The 20,332-nt window shown below is 45.2% G+C and overlaps 2 protein-coding genes across 2 annotated transcripts in view; one reads left to right on the top strand and one right to left on the bottom strand.

Annotated features, from left to right (window-relative positions):
• DLEC1 (DLEC1 cilia and flagella associated protein) overlaps window positions 1–11,143 on the top strand; it is a 33,519-nt gene extending 22,376 nt beyond the window's left edge. The window contains exons 29-38 of the mRNA XM_058833818.1: window positions 254–471; window positions 1,483–1,617; window positions 2,869–2,991; window positions 3,970–4,064; window positions 4,142–4,226; window positions 4,757–4,966; window positions 5,865–6,026; window positions 6,916–7,069; window positions 7,675–7,795; window positions 9,402–11,143. Coding sequence (XP_058689801.1) covers window positions 254–471; window positions 1,483–1,617; window positions 2,869–2,991; window positions 3,970–4,064; window positions 4,142–4,226; window positions 4,757–4,966; window positions 5,865–6,026; window positions 6,916–7,069; window positions 7,675–7,795; window positions 9,402–9,510 — 1,412 coding nt within the window. The 3' untranslated portion in view covers window positions 9,511–11,143. The remainder of the gene's footprint in view (window positions 1–253; window positions 472–1,482; window positions 1,618–2,868; window positions 2,992–3,969; window positions 4,065–4,141; window positions 4,227–4,756; window positions 4,967–5,864; window positions 6,027–6,915; window positions 7,070–7,674; window positions 7,796–9,401) is intronic.
• On the bottom strand, window positions 10,369–20,232 carry ACAA1 (acetyl-CoA acyltransferase 1). Its single transcript, XM_058831244.1, has 12 exons — window positions 20,002–20,232; window positions 19,051–19,144; window positions 18,739–18,796; window positions 17,841–17,920; window positions 17,369–17,411; window positions 15,780–15,878; window positions 15,288–15,368; window positions 13,473–13,663; window positions 13,206–13,385; window positions 12,383–12,438; window positions 11,765–11,910; window positions 10,369–11,466 (listed from the first exon to the last, which is right to left on the bottom strand). Exons 1-12 carry the CDS (start codon window positions 20,188–20,190, stop codon window positions 11,391–11,393), a joined length of 1,293 nt encoding a protein of 430 aa, XP_058687227.1. The 5' UTR covers window positions 20,191–20,232; the 3' UTR covers window positions 10,369–11,390.
• Window positions 20,233–20,332: the final 100 nt, after the last annotated feature.

Raw genomic sequence — 20,332 nt, forward strand, 5'->3', positions numbered from 1 at the left:
TTAGTTCTACTAAATCTATTTGCTTAAACAAAGTACTCATAATTTATTCTGATTATAGATATAGAAAGTAGCCAAACTATAGCAAGCTCTTAAAACATTTTCGTGTACAGCAAACATGGGAAACCTAAGAGATACACTTTAATGCAAATCCAATTGCCAGATAAAAATTTGTTACTTGATATTCTGGTACCAACAGAGCCATGAATCCTCTCACTGACTGGAAGTAATTGTCCTTTTTTCCTTTCCCATTCAGATATCCGCCTGGACTTGGAAATTTACAACCAAGAGCCAGATGATGAAAAGCTGGTGGACCTGTTGGTGCTCTTTGGAGACCCTTTTCCTCCTGTGGACATGGCTGGAAACGGGGCTGCATCAAGTGGTAGCACCTCAGAGTCAGAGGTCGTGTTAAGGCTGGATCCAGCTGCCATTCCCTGTGGAAGCATTTATCCAGCTTTGGAAGCCACAGATGAGGTCAGCTCTTAGGCTGTTTCTTATACTGCTGCTGAGATACATGATGGGTTTTTTGGCATGAAGGGTTGAAAACAATAACAGGAGATAGAACTTGTAACTAAGAGCTGGATTGTTAAAAGAAATGCCAGCTCCTCTCCCAGTCAAACACGGAGTATGTGGGTAGGTGGCTATGGGGATCAGCAATCTGTTTCCAGAGTCAGCTATAAGCAATTAGCTCTCCTTAAAAGTGTTTAAAAAGCTGAAGAAATACTATTTAAAATACTGTCACTGACAAACTATTGTCGTTATTACATGAAAGAATTAAAATAACTAAAACTCCTTAATTTGGCTCTGCTTTTCTCGTGGGTGCTTTCTGGTGTCAACATGTGCTGTAGGCAAGGAGCAGAACCTACCCTGCAAATTCCAAATTGCAGCTAATTATATTACCTATTATTATAGGTATTTATCCCAGTGATAAAATTAGATTGGTTGTGTTAGAATATGGTAACATCTATTACTCAAGAATTTTGATTATAATGTGGCAATTTACTGTCTTGAGAGGCTGGGAGTGACAGGGAGAAGGTATCCCCCAGGATATTGTATATTTCTCTGACAAAAGCTTCACAGGGAAGATACTAAAATCACATTTTCTCTGCTTCAGCTCAGCAAACATAGTTGTTTTGAGCACAAGTCTAACCTTTCTTGTGCACCAAGGGAATAGTGTTGCCCCAAACTGCTAGTTTGTATAATGTGCCAGAGGTATCATGGCTGGGCACTTCTCTAGGTAGGGCTGGACTCAAGCATGTACATTTTCCAAGGAATTCAGAAGCAGTTTCAGGAGAGCTACTCTGTGTGTGTGTGGATGAGAAAATTAATGTATAGGACACATCCACATGTCCGGCCCTTGTGCCAGAAAGAAACCGGAGCTGGCCATTCTTCCTGACCAGTACAGCAGTTCCCTGTGCACATCACTCACATTCCTCCCTTGCAGTGTAACAGTTTTAACCATTCCCCACCCCTGTGTCTCTGCAGCCTCCAGGTTCTGACAGCAAAGAGAAGGAAATCAGCAGTCAGGAATCTACAAGAGAGAAAAAGATCTGTGTACTTATCCGACCTCATGAGGGGGTGCCTGCAGACAGCCCCTACTGCACTGCTCCAAGGCAGATAGTAAGCTTTTATATTTTCTTTGGGCTTAGATTTAACACATTTTCTGCAGGGCAGAGGAGATAGAGAATGAGAAGGAGGAAGCTTTGAGTTTGATTTGAGGTAGACTCCACTAAAGAGTGAAACATCAGGCTGGAAGGCTTTGGAGATGATCATGAGAAGAGTTTGCAAGGTCAACAGAAAATGTCCTACCTACATCTGAGCAGTGAACTGATGACTGGACTTAAGTGTTAGTTGTACTCCAGAGTGGCATCTCTAGTCTTCTCACTTGGGTTGCCATGGTGAAATGTGGGAGCCATCCAGCCTGAAGCTCTGGAAACATGCAGAGCTGGAAGTCAGGCTGCTGGGCAAGGAATACTCGGCAGACAACTCTTGGATAAACCATTGTAACCCCCAGTGCTTCACACGTAAGTTGTGCAAATACAGGCACAGTGCCACAATCCCATGGGAATATCATAAAGACAAGACAGCATTGAAGAGATCTACCTATGAGTGACAAGGTTGCCCAAAACATAAGTGTGCCAATTTTATTTTTAAATATTTTTTTGCCAAAGGATTTCAGTTACAAGTTAAAATGAGCTAAAGATTACATAAAAGAAATGATGACAGAAATGAAGCTGCAGTCAGCTCTGAGGTGGCTGAGACTGAGAAAGGTCAGACAAACAAGTGTCTCACTGTGGAGGCAGCTTTTGTGGGGTGTAGCCAGCAGCAATATCAGGATTTAACCATAACCTGCATAATTCACCTAAAGAAAGCGGAATCTAGTCAACCTGTAAATCGCAGAAAATCCACTGCAGCTGGGTGTTGTGTTTGATTACGTTCCCTGCTGTCATGTAAAATTAAAAAATAGCCAAGACTAAACTGAATTGTAAAATAGTTCACACTTGTAATTGTTAAAAAATTGTTTCATATGTATGTAAGTTGTGGAATAATCACCTGAGGTAGTCAGGGAGTAAGAGTGGGCAGAACTGGGTATTTTTAAAAGCAAACAGATGTTACACGTGTTTATGTACTTAGAGAGTTGGTCTCTAACTGTGCTTAAACTCTGTTGATGCTAGAAAGTGGCCACAGTGATATTTGCAGTTGAAGTAATTGTCAGTTTTTCTGTCACATGTTGGCATTTTCATGCAAGCCTGAGCCCGTGCCCGGGGGATTTCGTGCTGCTTGTGCAACTCAGTTTTGGCAGCTGAGTCCCGAGGGTTCTTGTGCAGTCCTGGGCAGGTCCCTGCACTAAACACTCTCTCCCGGCCACAGGTGGTTCCAGGAGGTGGCAGCAGCGACGTTTACATCTCCTTCACCCCACGCGTCCTTCCTGACACCGAGGCTGAGCTGGGTTGTGGAGCGGTGCTGCTGGGCTTCATGAGCCTGGATGACAAGGTAAACCGACTGTCACAGCAAGGCCAAAGGTAATGGGGAATATCGTTTCCCTTCCTGTAATTTATGTACAGGCTGCAGTTACCTGGCCAGTCTGTGTAAACAGTCCTGTTCCTGCTATCCTGTACATCCTTCCTTAACCAGGGCTGTTCATCTGTTGCACTTCTCTTTGAGCTTGGAAGCATTCTGGGGTGGGAATGTCACTATCTTCTTGCATTGTCTGGGGCAGCAGACCCCAGACAAAAGCCCAGGGTTTGAAATGCTATCACAACATCAGGTTTTAGTGATAACAATAGTTAACAATGGAAGTGAGACTCAGGACTGCTGAGTCCTGTTCCTGGCTCTGCATCCACCTTCCTGTGTGAATTTGGACAACATGTCTCTCCTCTGGGAAACTTCCTCTTCAACAACTGCTGATGTGAGGCTTGAACAGTGTTTTATGAATGGCTCAGCAATTCTCTGACATGAATTGTTGCAAAGGTGCAATGTAACCTGAATGAGTGATAATAGAATTTTCAATAAAAACAACCCCAATAACCCTTATTCCTGAAGAAAGAAATGTAGAGTAATAGAGACCTGGAGTGGCGTGGGTTGGAAAGGACCATCTAGCTCCACACCCCTGCCATGGGCAGCGACATCTTTAACCAGAAAAAGTTGTTCCACACTCCATCCAACCTGTCCTTGAATGCTTCCAGAGATGGGACAGCCAATCTTCTCTGGGGAACCTATGCCAGGGCCTCACCACCCTCAGAGTGAAGAATGTCTTCCCAACATCTGATCTAAACCTGCCCTGCATCTGAATCACCCACAGCCGTTCAGAGTTCAGCTAATGCTTGGCCTCTGCTGTTCCATCATGCCTTACAAACAGGCACATTGCCAAGCAGAATCCTATTTTGGCTGACAGTCTCTCGGGCTCAAAGCAGCATTTCAGGTTTAGTGCTACCATTTCCCACATGGTTTCTGTTCCCATGTTGCTGTCAGCTTGCGAGGATGGTGCCTAACAAGGTGCGGCGCGGTCATGGCTATGAAGCTCCACCGTTACGGGTGTACATGGAGGCTGTCGTGAGGCATCCCTGGTAAGTCCCACCGTGCTCACAGGTGAATGGGTCAGCCTGGGACAGGGCTGTGACCAGCCCCGGTTCTTTACACTCAGGTTAGAAGTGGAGATGGATCATGACAGAGGAATGGTGTTCTATTCAGTGGCGAGTGATCTCCTAGCTGCTAGGCCTTTTTACGGAGTAAGTATTTCCCACACTGATCTACTTGGCTGCTTTGTATTGCTGTGCTGCTGGGAGAATCCAGAGCAGTGTGCACATGGCTGTGAAAATGTGCTGTGAAGATCCTAATCACCAGTAGGCTCATTTTCTATATTGCACATAGCAAGGGAACAAGAAAAACACTACAAGTACTTATTATCCAGGAATAAGAAAAGCTGAGCTCAGACTGCCTGTTTTATTCAAATTTTTCTTTCATTGTAAGGGAGTTTGTAAGTAGAAAAATAAGTTTTGATTTTCAGGATATAAAGGTCCAAAAGCAAAATGAGTCACTTCAGTCGCTGTGACTCTTGACATTTGAAAACTTAGACTTTATTACACTATTTTTATTTTGGTTTTTCACTCGAGGAATGTTGAATAACACAGGTAGAAAATACTGGGTTGCTTTGGGGTAAAGTACTTCAGATCCCTGCTGGTGCTCCATGACCAGACAGAGCAACACAGACTTCTCGAGGGAGTTAAAACTGACCAGTTCTGAATCATTTCTCCCCCAGGTTTTGACAGATGCAGTAATTACTCAGAGTTTGAAACTCATGAATTGTACCAAGGTTCCTCTGTACTTCAGGCTCTTTCTGTCTACGCCCTCTACACCCTTCAGCTTCTCCATCACAGATCCCGAAAAGAGCACCAAATCATCCCACAGCAAGAAGAGGGAAAGGGAACAGCAACCGCAACATGTACTTTATCCACAGCAAAACATGCTGGTAGGCTCAAAAATAATAATCCTGTGCCAGAATAGAGTTTAGCAGTTGGTGTGTTAGTGTGGCCCAGATGAACCATAGTAAAACACAACCAGCATGGAAGTCTCCCAGTTTCAGGGGAAATGGTGGTGTATTAGCAAATGCTAATTACTGCCATTTTGCCTGCTATATTGCAGGTGCAGATTATTTTTTCTGCAAATAATCTTTTATGTTCCTGATGTGCTTTTCCCATCAACTCTGGCCGATAGCAAACTCCTGCAGAAAACCCTGTGGGTTTGGAACACACTTAAATCAATAGCCATATATATATGTTGGACAAATTAAAAGATTTTCAAGGACTGCAGTCTTCCCTCATTTCCTTGAATTAGATGGAGGCAGTACAAGGAGAGGAAAATTTGATTAGTTTTGGGTGTACAAATTACATTAAAGGAAACAAAGTCCCAGAGCAGAGAATTAGGTAACCTGCAAAGAATGAGTAACTGTTGCCTTTTTGAAGTGTGCTTCTCATTTTATTGTGTTAATTTTGACATAGAGACATACACATCTCAATTCTGCATGTGTGGGAAGAAAGAGGATTTACATGTCTGAGACAGCTTTGGGAGCATGGTATTTGTATCCTCAGGAACTGAAAACCTTTAGCTTGCTAGAGACTGTTTCTCCCCTGTGGTTCAGAGATCAGCTGTTCACCTTTACACTCCATCTCCGTTTTCTGGATTCATAGGAAATAGCTGTATTTTTTTCTTCAATTGTATTGCTTTGTTCCAGTGGGAATTTGGCTGCTGGCATGACACCTTTGGGTTCCAGTGGGAAAATATATGCCTGGGCCTTTGTGCAACGTGTACTTTGGATTTCCTGCACACAGTGTCATCTTATGTGGTCATCAGAATTCCTCTTCCCACAGGTGAAAGTGTCATTCCACACAACTCTGGAGTTACTTAGGTATCAACATTTGCCAGAGACCCAGCTGCTTCCTGGATGCCAAGTGCTCCAGCTGGAGAATGGAGAGAGAAAGCTGAAGTTTAATCAAAATCTGGTCATTGAGCACAGTAACTACACTACCCAGGTAAGGTCAGGACAGGATCTCTGGGCCCTGGGAAAGGGCTGTTTCAGCAGCATCTCTGACTTGGATTAGGGTTTACTCAACTTTGAATTACAAGCACCCCTGGAGTAAATGGGGTCATCCAGGTAAGATAAGTGGCTGTGGGGTTGCTCTCTGCAGGTACTCCCCAGGTGGGCTGTGCAGGTTGGGGTCACACCCTGGTGCTGGTCCCAGCTCTCTGCATGGCAGCCTGGGTGACACTCAAAGGGCCACACACCCAGTCACAGGATGACTCTGAGACAGGGGTCAGGGCTGTCTCAGGGAACAAACCATGCCTGAGTCACCAGGCACTGCCTCCTGCAGCACCCAAGGACTTCTGGAAAGGCTCCCAAGTCCACTGAGCACGTGTTCAAAGCCCCATTCCCAGCCTTCAGCATCCCAGTACACTGCAGGCACTTCTATTTTCTTTTCATACCAGGTATTTCTGAGGCATGACCTGTGTCAGACTGAGCTCTATATCTAGGATACAGTCAACTGCATCATAATCTTGGGCAATCTGCACAAACTGAATGACTCACAGTGGGCCATATACAGTCCTGAGGGACCAGGAGATGCTGTAATGTCTGCAGCTCCACAGAAAACCCTAAAAACAAATGAGAACGTTCACTCCTGCTACTTCATTAAGACCACAGTGTCTGGTTTGAAAACCTGTCCCAAAAAAGTAACATACAAGCAACAACTCAATTCACTCAAGGCTGTAGAATAGAAATTGACTCTAGTGTGAAAAAACACAGAACAATGACTCTTGATTCAGTGGTTGGGGTTAAGAATGATCCAGCTGGAGCAGGAATTATTAAAGCTCTTTAAAAATGAGGTGGGTTTTATTCTCTTTTCCCTTTCCCCTGTTTTGCAGCTGGTCCCAGTGACTGCCTACCTCACTATTCCAGTCCTGGAGCTCTCCTATGACATGGTGGATTTCCAGACCTGCTTTGTTGCACAGACCAAGATAGAACATGTCTTCCTGTATAACAGGAGTGGCTGCAGAAGCTACTGGACTGCTTTGCTGGGTATTCTGCAATTCTGGTTTTGCAATTGGTTTCTTTGCTATAGAGTTTCACTATTCAGTGTTTTTATCAAGACTGTATACACTCAGTTGATATAGAGGCAGTATGTGATGATCTTGGGTGCAAACATATATGGTCTGCTCTTATTCTTACTTCTGTGGGCTTTTCCCCTCACTTTTTTGACATTATTGTACCACTACTGATTTCAGCAGTTACTCAACATCTAACCAAAAGATTGAGTCTCAGCCCTCACATTCTTGGACATGCTCTGCTCATTTAAATCATCAGTCTTGAGAGGCAACAAGAAGCAGTGGCTCCTCATGGGTTCAGTTTGAACATGAGCCTAATGCTGTTAGTAACAGATGGGCTCCAGAGGAAAGAAGATCAGGGCCTTATTATTTCAAATGTGGAGAGCACTGATCATTGTTTCCCTTGATTAGAACATGAAAACAGAGTCTGGGCACATGGAGAGAAACTGGTTTCTCTGACAGTGTGAGACATGATTTATTAGTTGCTCAGCAGAGGTGAATTGGCCATGAGTGCTACTTGCTGTACACACACAAGGGGTCTTGTATGGCTTTGTTTAATATTTGCCCCTTCCACTGCAGATGAACAGAACAGGCCTAAGGCCATGGAAGTATTTTCCATCTTCCCAAATAAAGGCATTTTGGAGGCACGTGAAGGGGAGGCACCTACCAGAGAGATTCTGCAGATCACTTTTACTGCAAGGTACAGTTAACAGGACTGAAATTGTGCTGTTGACAGAGAGCTGTGGGTGTTCAGCCTGGAGAAGAGAAGGCTCTAGGGAGCCTCAGAGCCCCTTCCATTGCCTAAAGGGGCTCCAGGAGAGCTGGAGAGGGACTTGGGACAAAGGCATAGAGTGATGGGAGAAGGGGGAATGGCTTCACACTGTCAGAGGGCAGGGTTAGATTGGAAGGAACTTTGACATTGTGAGGGTGGTGAGGCCGTGGCACAGGCTGCCCAGAGAAGCCGTGGCTGCCTCATCTCTGGAATTGTTTCAGGCTAGGCTGGATGAGGTTTGAGCAACTTGTTCTAGTGGAAGGCTTCCCTGCTCAGGGCAGGGGCTTGGAACAAGAGGAGCTTTCCTGTCTCTTCCAACCCAGGACATTCCATGATTCTGTGATGAACCAAAGACTAATTTCTCTATTCTGATTAGGGAGACACAACTCCTGTAAAAAAACAACAAAAAATAATTTTCCTTTACAAATTATATTTGGAGGTTATCAGATGGTGGCAGGAAGTTAAAATAAATCTATCCCAGTGATTTCAGTGAGCTCTGAAAAGTGCTGACAGGGAAATTTCAAGCAAACTTGTTGCTGTCCTAACTTCCATCTCCTTGGAACACAATCCAGTGATTTCCATCACTACCTATATCACATAGGTATATCACCTATATATGGGATGGAGCCTTGAGCAGCTGCACTGTCCCTACTTAGAGAAGCATGGTGGACCAGAAGCCTCCCCAGACTTCTGTCTAAATTTTTCTGCAGTTCTTCTGAATATGCCTGAAGTGCTTCTTTTTGTCTGACAAGTACACTAATCAGCATGGCTGAAAATGCCTGGAAATACCAGAAAGCAAAGATGTTGCTGTGTAGCAGCCAGCTCATCTGTGGGGCTCCATAGGAAGAATTCCCAACACCAGCAGAGTGTGGGATCAATGTGGCATTAGGAGATAATTATATGCAAGATATGAGATGATTTTAATAATTCACCTCCCCAGATCAGTGGTCTTTCTGCAGGGGAATTGTTTTACGAGAAGGAAAGAACAAAGACTGTCTGGCACAACAGGCATTTGCCTCAGGCCCTTACAACAGCTGACACTTGGACACAGAGGAAGGGCTCAGGAGCACTGAGTGGCATTAGCCTTGGGCAAATTATGCTCTTCACCTTGGTGCAAAACTACAGTTGTTGTAACCTTTTTGGTGTTAATTGACAGTTTGGACTCCACTGACTGCCTCTTATCTCAGGGGAGTGACAGAAACTTTTCCCTACAAACTTTGTCTTGGGGAGGAGTTTTCACATCATGACAGTGCAGGTGTTTGCTCCCAGCAGAGCCTCATTTCATTTATTCATCTAAAACAGAATTGCACAAGTATGATGATATTCTCATTCATTCAAACATGAATCCAGTGTCTTCAGGCACAGACCTGAACATTCTTTTTGAACACCATGTATTGTACCCATGGAGCACAGCCCTGTGGCCTTGGCACTAACATTAGTTAGCATTCTTAGGACACCATTCTCCCCTTTTCATCCCATCCCTAAACACAGCACTGCACATAGCTGTAACTGAACTTTTTGCTGTGCATTTTAGGAGCAGCACTGACTATGAAGCTATTGTGACCATTTCTGGAATGCTGGAAGAGAAGCCTTGCAAGCTGCACCTCAGAGGGCGAGGAGTACACCGTGGGAAGGTGCATTAAGCAGGACAATGTGGGACAAATGTCAAGGTAACAGGCTGGATGCAGATGTGCCATCAGCTGAGCCTGTATTTTCATCTACTTCAGTTGTTTTAGTGGGGACTGGAATTTTAGCAGAATAAAAATTTAGGTTATGAGGAAAGAAATTCTCATGGTACCTTAACCAGCCATCATCACACTATGCTGTTACTTTTAGTGCTGTGATAAGCTTACCTTTAGGCAAAGAACAAGGTTTTAAATTGCAAGGCAGCTCTGTAAGCCCTCTGCAGAGCCCAGAATGCTTTGAATTACAGCTAAAGACTATTCATACCTTAAAGTAGCTTTTGTTTTGCCTCATTTATTTGTTTGACATTAAAATGGACATTGACACATAATAAAAGCAAGAATTGGTGAATAGGCCAGCATTCCCCAGGCTGTTTTCTCAGTGCCTTACATGAAAAGGGGAAGAGCCAACTTTCCCTGAGCTCCTTGGAAAATTACCAACCTGTGTGTTTCATCATGTTTGGGCCTTGAGAACATCCCCTTCAGCAACAGAGGGAGGAACCCTTCTTCCTTTTCATTCTTTCCCCCCACATGGTTCCCATTTACTCTCACTTCTCTTTAAATTATTTTAGTATTATTTTAGCTAAAGGTCACTGGAATTCCCACTTCTGAGTCTGTTAAATTTTCCACTCTCATTAAATAAAAGGCTTTTGTTAATGGCTCATTATCCCCTCTAAGTAATTCAATTTCTTGGCTCTAACACACGGGCCTATGTGATTGCTGGGTGAGACAGGCTACAGCATGGGATTGTGAAAATATCAAAGAGCTCTAACTCATCATGACCTTCAACTAAAAATCATCATAAAAATGAAACAAATGTATTGCAAGAACCCACTTCTATTATTAAGTGCAAAAACAAAAGTCAGGACAAAGAACATCTGTTTGTTACAAATTTAAAGCAGCAATGAGTACATTTCTTTTTCAAGCTGAGTTTCAGTGATCTTCTTCAGCCAAGTAATAAGGGATGACAAAAGATACAAGATGGAACATGTTTGTATTAGTGCTGAAGGACTGAGATTTCATTGATGTTCATGTAGTGCGTGCAGTAAATGTAATGCTGTAATTTGCTTTATGTTAGGTAAGTAAATATGATTAAGCACGAGATTTTCCTTGGAGTCACACAAACTGATACTCAGACATGTATTGTAAAAGAAGGAATGGCCACATCTAAATCCTGGCTTCTAGCAATTCAACAGAACCTTTCCATTCAGGCATTTCCTGTGGAAATTATGTTCCAGTCCTTCCACTTTCCCCCACTGGAAGCTTCAGAGCAGTTCCAGCAGCAGCGAGCTACAGCCCATCCTCCAGTGCAGGGACAATTTAAGACACACAACTTCTGACTGGGCTAGGACAGGCACAGTTATGAAGGCAGGGATGTCAAGTCTTTGCTTCAAAAGAAGCTCTTCAAAACTTCTTACAAAATGGTGAAACCTTTTAAGGAAATGCTGGAAAAGTCTTTTCATGTGGACTGATGTCTTCATTTTGAGTGACTCTTTTTGCCAATTTGTCATACAAAAATACTGTCCCATAAACTACTCCCTCTGGTAATATTCACAGAATAAAGAGATCAATTAAATTAATAATCATTCATAATCACTACACTAGGGCCTGTAGTTAAATTTCAGCTGAGCAAATTTCTTATGTCAGGAAGCCATGTGTCAGTTTTGCATTTCCTCACCTTCTTCGCAGAGCTGAATCATTAAATTCTACTTCACAATTTCTGCCTAAAATTTTTAGATCTAATAACAAATCCCAGAACCCACATGATTTCAGTGGAAATCATTTGCTATGCCTAGGAAGGCAGAGAGTGAGCTGTGGTGCTGTTCTGTCAGCACTGGAGCTCACTGCCCCGGGTACTCGAACACGGCCGCTGCGCCCATGCCGGTTCCAATGCACATGGACACGACTCCATACGCTCTGAAATAAAAAACACGTGGAATTAAGAAAAAGGAAAAAGCTCAGGTTTAAATCATCCAAGGAAAAAACAAAAATATTACAGTAAGTTTGAGCTGTCTACTGCTCTCCTGTTTTGCCAGGAGACCCCCAAGGAATTCAGGTTCAAAGCCATCCATGGGATGGAGAAACCTTAACCCAAATGGAGAGTTACTACCTCAGCCAAGAGACAGAGAAAGCTTAACATAAACTGGTTACCCCTGAGCCTGTGGGAGCTGCACACCCAGCAGCTGTGAGGCCAATACTGATGCTCAGCACTCACCTCTTCCCCCTGCGCTTCAGTTCGTTGAGCAAAGTGACGACCTGCCGAGCACCAGTACAGCCCAGGGGGTGCCCCAGTGCTATGGCTCCTCCCAGGGGGTTCACCTTCTCCATGGGAATGCCCAGCTTTTCAACACAATACACAGCCTGGAACGACACAGGGAATAATTTCATGGAAATGCTCTTGCCTTCCTTAGTTCTCAGCTCTCCTCCTCCAGGTCAAACTCCAGCTAGGCCATCGTTCTCAGAGGAAAGGAGTGGAACTGATCCAATGCACACGGAAGTGAGCTCAAACTGTCCATCTCAAACTGAGCCCACACACACTCAGACATACAACCTGACAATAAATCATAGCCCTGGTGAAACAGATGTTGCAAGTTGCTATGAGAGTACAATAGCCAATTCTTACTTAGTGGACTTTTTTTTTTTAATACTAAGCTGTAGAAGCAATGCCCTGGTCACTTTTATTTGAAGGAAAAGGAAAATAGTCTGCACATGTTACTAACATTTGGCTGAAGATGTACTATGTGGAACAAGTTAAAAATCTTAACCTGAAGACCAAGCTGAAACACACTCAGTTGCCAAGCTGTGTAGCAACACAAACGTGATGCTCACTCACCTGGCTTGCAAAGGCTTCATTAATTTCATATATATCAATGTCATTCAGAGTCAGACCTATGGGCCAGAAAAGTCAAGAGTTAAAAAGAGATATTTTTGCCTCATGACTATATCAAAGAGACTAATTGCCTGATAGCTTCCCTCTATGAATTCCAATTCTACTCCATCTAAAAAAGGAGAACTTCAGCTCCATGTGGAGTATCTACACTTGAACAAGTTTATGTACAACAATGTCTAAAGACTGCAAAATGTCAGCCCATGGCATTGTGTCACTGAGTCTGGCAAGTTTCCTCAGACTAAGTGTGATTTCTCTGCAGAGGGATTAAGGATTGAGGGTGTTTGGAGAGTGAAAGATAAAGCTACAGGTGGGCATGTGACTGCAGCCAGGCCAGGCTAAATCAGCTCATCATCTACAAAACCTGTTTAACCCAGTAAGTGTAGTAAAAAACCTAAGTAAGATGACAAAATTATAAAGAACATAAAAATCCAAACACAAAACCACCCCCTATACACTGGTCATAATGAACAGGGGAAAACAGCACTAAGTGAACACTAAATCACTTGCCACATGTCAACTCTTGTTGAGCCTGTGCAGGGATTTATTCCTGAGCTTCTCAAAGGTGAGTGAATGACAATTTACACACCAGTACAAGGGAAAAGCATTTCAACCATCTGAGGGAGGACCTCTTTTAAGGTTTCAGATTTAACTTCACGGTTCCTGGGGCCAAGAGCTGCACATGTTTGAATCACGTAACGTTAAATCTCAATCCAAGGAGTCTGATTTGCTTGTGCCTAGCACTGCCTGAGTGGCAGGTGGTTCTCACCTGCCTTTTCCACAGCAACAGGGATGGCGTAGGCTGGCCCTATGCCCATCACATCGGGTGGGACCCCCACCACAGCAAAGGATCTGAGCACGCCCAGCACCGGCAGTCCCAGCTGTGCTGCCTTGGAGCGCTTTGCCAGGAGAACAGCAGCTGCTCCATCGCTGACCTGGCTGGCATTCCCTGTTGGAAGAGACCTATTAACATGTTTTTTGTTCTAGTGAAGGCAGGGAAACCAGAGGAACAGCACAAATGTAACACTGAGCTGACCTGCTGTAGTGCTTCCATCCTCTTTGAAGGCAGGTTTCAGCTTTGCCAAGCCTTCCAGCGTTGTGGAGGGCCTGATCCCTTCATCTTGGTGCACAGTGATTGTTTTTTTGTTGCCCTCATTATCTGCAACAGTGGTCTTCACTGGAACAATCTCGGTTTTAAACAGTCCCATCTGCTGAGCTTTGGCTGCTCTGGTGAAAAAAAAAAAAGAGTATGAAAGGTTAAAATATTTTGGAGGTGAACTGCAGGAGAACTGAAGGAAAGCAGTCCAACAGAGAATGAACTAAGGTGGGATTTGGTACATCATTGCTGAGTGGTGGTCAAGACAAGAGGCAAATTCTTATTTGCATTCATGGGAAGACAAACTTTTTACCTCTACATCAACATTATGAGCATTGTCCCCAAATCTGGATCACTCATTTCAAAGCAAGAGCCCCATTCTGTTCCCATCAATACCTCTGTGCCTTGACTGACCACCACCAGCCCCCAACATGAAGTTTTATTTGTTCAGGGGTACAGCCACATCACAAATGTAAGAGAATAAATGAACCCTGAACTAGCAGCAGTCAACAACTGTCATGGCCAGGTAGAATACAATTAACTAAACCAGAATTAGCTCAAGCCATGTAGATTTAATCTTTCTTATCAACAAACTATTTTAAAAGCCTTCAAAGTAGAGCTTATTTTGATTTACCTTCCAGAGGTAAATCCTTCACAGAGAATACAAATTGGAGACTAGAAGCTTGTTTTACCCCTTCATCACTTTGCACTTTTACCAATAAAATAAAAATATTCAATGCTCCCAGGTAAGCGAGAACTGGAGCAAAGTACTGAAGGACAGGTCAGTAACTCCACAGATATCCTGAGACCAAGGCCAGAAAGTCAGCCCTTGCCTCATGTGAGGGTTAGAATCACATCCACATACTCTTTTGGTTATCAGTTCCATGGCAGTGAGAAAGGCTGGCATGCCAAGTTCCCCGAGCAACAGGGCCGGAATTTAAAGGTTAACTACCCTGTGCAGTGGCTTCCTGTGTTAGATAAATAATTGGACCAGGCTGATGCTTAAACAGAGCTCTGAAATCAAGTTTAACTCTTTGATGGCAGAAACTTTACCCTATCACCTGCCACTGCTCAGGCAGTAGAGTCCTACAGATTCTGGGGTCAGTTGACTTTGGCAGTGATTTAAGCCAAGAGGAAGGTTATCAGAGGTAGGACTGGACTCACTCAGAGCCAAACACCTGCAGCAAGGACAAGCCACTCTTCTCACAAGCTCAGCAGTTCACTACAGACAGCCACACTCAACTGTTCCCTCATAGGAGAGGCTCCTGCTGCTGCTGCTGCTCCCACGTTCAGGTTCTAGTGATCCTGAGCCAAAGCCACTGTGAAAATACCTCACCACGCACTCGTCCCAGAAACCTCCCTGAGGTTCTGTCATAGAAACACAAAATGGTTTGGGTTGGAAGGGACCTTAAAGATCATCCAGTTCCACCTCCACTGCCATGGGCAGGGACTGCTGGATGCTGAAACAAGCAGGGTACTCACTGTTCAGGGTCTGTGTGGCCAGTGATACTTGTGTGAGGTGAGTCACACAATCCCAGTACAGCTCTGGACTCCAGTTCCCTCATCACACACAACCCCGCACAGGCACCAAATTTCAGTCAGACCCCCCTCAAGCTTCTTTGCTCATTATCAAGGACTGGAAGGCAACACAAAGGCTGCACTTCACCAGGAAGTAGCAGTGTGTTTTCTAGCTGTACTTATTTCTTAACTAAAAGGTTAAATCCAAAAGGTCTAACAAAAAAAACAAACATTTACTTTTGTTGGGAAGCCAAGGCAAAGGCATCTTGCTTCTTTCGGGAAACTCCAAACTTCTCTGCCACATTTTCTGAGGTTATTCTGGGGAAAAAACATCACAGAGTTAATCCTAGGACACATCTAATGGGGCTGCAGTTGGCTTCTACTAAGATCACACCAGGTACAAGCAGTGGCTTTAGTTTGAAAGCTAACTGCTGCCTTCTCAACTTTAGAACTGCTGGCAGGAGCTAATCCTGAATCAAATCTAGGACCAGAACAATGTTCAAATCTGTTCTCCTTGCTCAACAAGCCATTGATCTTAAGACAGATCTTAAATCTTTGATCAGAGTTGGTGATTTCCCCCCACTTCACATCATTAATCTTCCACCACAACCAAGGATGCCAACCCACACAGCTCCAAGCTCACCACATTCAGGTCAGTTTGTAACTATGGTCACTGAGGAGACAGAGCATCTATAAAACCCTTAAACTGTGGGAATTGGAAACACTTACCCCATAGGAATAAGGCAGTCTCGAGCTTTGGGGTTATCCATCATGTTGGAACTGATATCACCAGGGTTATTTGCACTTCTGAGGGACATTGTTTCCACACTAAGCACAAGAAAAAATTGAATTTCTCCATTAAGACTGATCAAAACTCAGTATCCTGACAACTTGCTTTCCTATTATCCCACAGAAACACAGCTGCTAATTAGGAACTGGTTGAGGCAGAAGCTCTTTAATCATCAATTTAAGAATTATCATGAAATGAAAACAGATTGTGAGATTCAACTGGTTCTTGCTTCACTAGAACAGGATACCAATGTCAGCAGTTAATTTCTTGTGTTTCCACAGCTAGAAAGGAATTGCTATGATTCTAGCACATTTGTCCTCAAGCATAATGAGATTCAAGGGCTGGAGTTTTCAGTGAGACTGTCAACAGACACAAAAATCTTAAGAATCAGACACTCAGATCTTAAGAACAGGTTGGCAGTAGAAAAAGAAGTATTGAGCAAACCATGGCAAAGAGATTTCAGTGTGTTGCACCATTTGTGTTTCGCAACACAAAGAATTTCAGACATGGATCACACAGGGTGCAATCTTTCACCCACAAATTAATTAACACACTGCAGAAATACAAAGCTATCACTTTAAGACTCATGAGCTTTTGTAAGGTAAATCTAGATTATGAACCCTACAATGGGAAGAGGGCTTGAATTCCACTCTGCACCACACAAATACCTTCATGAAGAATAAATAACAAAGAAACTATTCCTAGAAAATGAAAGGCAAGCAGAAAGTAAGGCAGCTTGTAGTAAGTGCAATCAGCAGTTTAATCTAGCTCAAAGATGGGACACTCCATCATTGACTTCAGCTACATCTGCTCCTGGAGGAAGGCATAGGAATGGGTTTTAAGTAAGAGAAACCCCAGCTACAGTCTTTTGTGTTTTCATTCAGGGTTTCTCCACTCTGTGGAAAAGTAAGACTTGAGATGAACCCAGCTCCCAAAACCTATTTGTAACTTATGGAATGTGTGTCTTCATGGAGGACCCTGCAGGGCAGAGGCCAGACAGCTTCCCACAACAAAACCCAGTGTCTGGCATACCCAGGGGTGCAAAGGCTGTCAGTCCCTTTAAGCACAATACCTTGGTGGACATTACTGTGTGCAGTAATAATTTATGAAAGATTAGAGTCATCAAGCTATAAAAAAAAGAGAAACCCAGTATTTTAGCCTCAGGATTACTGAACAGTTTTGGGTTTTTTTATTCCTTCTTCTGAAGTCAATGTGTATATGGTCACTAGTATTTCCCCAAAACCAACCTAATGTTTATATAATCCTCCAAAAAACAAACATTGCTTGTGATATTAGGACTGAAGCAGAGAACAGCTCGTCTGTCCAGCACAGTACAGATCCTGTACATCTGCAGAACACTCATTAGCACACGTAGGATATTAATTTCTTCATCCAAGAGAGTTGCTTGTCTTTCAAGAGGCTATTTAATTGGAGATTAGCTAAAAAGCTAATTATGGCAGGCTATTGCACAGGAACAGAGTGTTACCTTCAGGAAGCCTAAGCAAGCACTATGAAAATACTTCCTTACCCACAGGCCAAGCCAATGTCATACGATCCATTTCGGATGCCACCTGTAACAGCAGTGCATAAATATTCTTACTGTCATCAGGAGCAAAAGCATTTCCAGCCCAGCTGCAGTTTCCAAACACCTGAGCACCCACTACAGCCAAATGGGCACTTCCTCACCCTCCTGCCTGCCAGAGTGAGAGCTTGATGGGGCTGAGGACTAACATGGGGCCAGAGAGAACTGGAGGGACCCCTCTGGAAGCTGCCTGATATAGAGGTGATGGTGGAATTTATTCCCAGAAAACCAAGTCATTTGTCTAGGGATAAACTTGGCCTCAAGGATATAAAAGTATTTAGCTAACACCACACTGAAACTTCCCTACAGCACAAGACATTATCACTGTTTTACTGCTCAGAGAGACTGGAGGACAAGAGGAATGAGCCCTTAGGATGGGACAGGCATCGACTCTGATACCAGTGCCCACAACACCTACCAGCTATGTTGATAATGGCCTGTAGCCCGGAGGAGCACTGCCGGTTCACACTGGAGCACGGCACCGTCTCTGGAATACCACTGGAAAACAAGACAGTGTTGGCAAAGGCTCAGTGATAAAAAACCAACAACCCAAAGCTCTAAAGAGTGCATTAATCCACTTGATTAAATTTTAACTCTCAAGTTCCAGGCAGATCCCTTTGTCCATTTCTTGATCTATCTGGTCCTGCACCAAGGGAAAGCAAAGTTCAGATAATTTCCTCACTTCATCTGCAAGTGACTCAAAGTACTCTGTCCCCATGGGTCTGTCTTCAGAAGGTGCTCTGCAAGCAAGGCCCTCCCCTGGAGATCCTGAGCTCTGACCCAGGCCAGAAACCCTGAAAAGCTCTATAATATTCATAATTATGGCTGGCTGGCTGTGCCTGCACCTCTCTAAAGTGGTAGTTGTGCAGTGATTAACAGAAGCAAACAATGGCAAGAGAAACTGACTGAAATATTTGGAATCTAGGATCCATCAAAAATATGTGGAATCTAGGATCCAGCTCAGTACAAGCCATTGACCAGCACTGGGCAATGACAGAATGACTGAGCCCATCCACAGCTTTGGGACCAGATGCAGAAGAGAGAGGGGCAGCCTCACAGACAGTGCAGCTGGGAGCCCACAAAACATCACGTCCCTTTCAGAGGCCCAACACAGGCAACACAAACAGATCAGCTTCACCTGCCTCCCTGTCTCTGCCATCAGTGTTTTCTGAGCGCTCGATCAAAGTCCAGTTTCTAGGCAAAAGGTGATTTGTTGTAATTCCTGGGAGTACATGAGCCTTGCTGTAATCTCTAACCCTGTGCTACTCCATAGCCCAAGGAGGAGAGGAAGAACCTCAGTCTGGCTGAGAGCTTACCTTAGAAACTGTGCAACTCTTGCAATCAAGGCACCAGCTCCAGGCTGCAGCACATTCCCTGAGTGCAAAGACACAATTCCAGTTAATTGGCTGTGTTCCCCTCACAGGCACTGAAGGGATGTTCCCATCACCACAGCCTGGTACTGCTCAGCCCCAAATCAGAGCCCCACCACCAACAGGACAGGCATGAAATCCTAATGCTACACACTAACCCCTTCCAGCCCCACAAGATTTGTGAGCATCCCACATGAGGAGCCTGTCCCACACTGCTGTCCAGACCAGGAGTTTCACCAGGCAGAGGCAGTCACTCACCCACACAGATGTCTCCCAGGACTTCAGGACGGAGGTTGACATCCTGAAGGACAGCTGTCATCACAGCAGCCAGCAGCTCATCGGGTGTTGTGTCCTAAAAGCACAGGGGACCAGCACCATCAGTGAACACCAGTAAGTGCCCTGTCACCAGTTCAGTCTCACACCATTTCAGAGGGCTGGCCAGTGGCACTAAGACAGCTTTACTCCACTTCTCAGCTCACTGTGGTTGTTGTTTTCCTACCACAGCAGAATTACCTGCATGTTTTTACCCCAAGTTTCCTTCAGGCACTGTAACACACATGCTGCTTTCTTTCTCACCTTCCTTGGATTTGTAGGAACGTGCTCTGCAGGGCCTTCAAAGTCACACACAACTACAGAGATTTATGTGCCAAGACGCAGTAAATGGAGCCCCTCCACTGATTTTGTGAAAGAAACAGGGGTGACCCCTCAGCTAGTGGGAAGTACCGCCAGCATGAGGAGACCTGTCTGGAAGGATGACAAGGAACGAGCACCCTTTGGGGTCATCCTGGCACCCTGTTCTTTCCCACGACTCTGTGGATGTCACCCAGGGAGGAGCAGGTTCCAGAAGGGTGGCAGGTCCGTGCCAAGCTGTGCAGTGAGGGACACGCCGAGGCTGCTCCGTGTGCCAAGGCAGGTGACAGGACTGTGATCGCCCCCTGGGCTGCCGGGGGAGCTGGGGACCCCTCGGGACAATGCCCGACTCCTTTAGGGGAAGCCAATGGCGCTGCCACCCCCAGCCTTAAAACCATCATCCAGCGTCCAGATTTAGACTCTTCCAGAGCAGAGCAGCTCCGGGGCGGTGTCTGGCAAGCAGCGGTGCAGCACCCAGGCGTGCAAGGAGGGGAGGAGAAGAAGGGGGAAGCCGTTTCCCAACGGGGATGCCAAGCACCTGTGGGGACCTGCAGGAGAGGCAGGATCCCCGGCCCGTACCTTGAAGCCGCCGCGGCGGGCGCGGCCGATAGCGGTCCTGCGGCCGTGCACCACCACCACGTCGTCGGGGCTGCTGGCCCGCGGGGGGCCCCCGGCGCAGGGCACGGCCCTGGGGGCGGCCCCCGGGCCCGGTGCGGCCCCGGCCAAGTGCCCGAGCACCAGCTGCGCCCGCCGCGCCGCCGCCGCCATCTTGTCACCGCACCGACCCGGTCGCCTACATGGCCCCGCCCCTTCATTTGCATACCGGGAACGCGATTCCTGGCCACATGGCCACGCCCCCTAATTTGCATACCAACGCAGAGGTAGTTGTGCTCATTTGCATTCTCCGCCC

Source organism: Poecile atricapillus, chromosome 2 (genome assembly GCF_030490865.1).
Source record: "Poecile atricapillus isolate bPoeAtr1 chromosome 2, bPoeAtr1.hap1, whole genome shotgun sequence".
In the NCBI taxonomy this organism is placed as follows: domain Eukaryota; kingdom Metazoa; phylum Chordata; class Aves; order Passeriformes; family Paridae; genus Poecile; species Poecile atricapillus.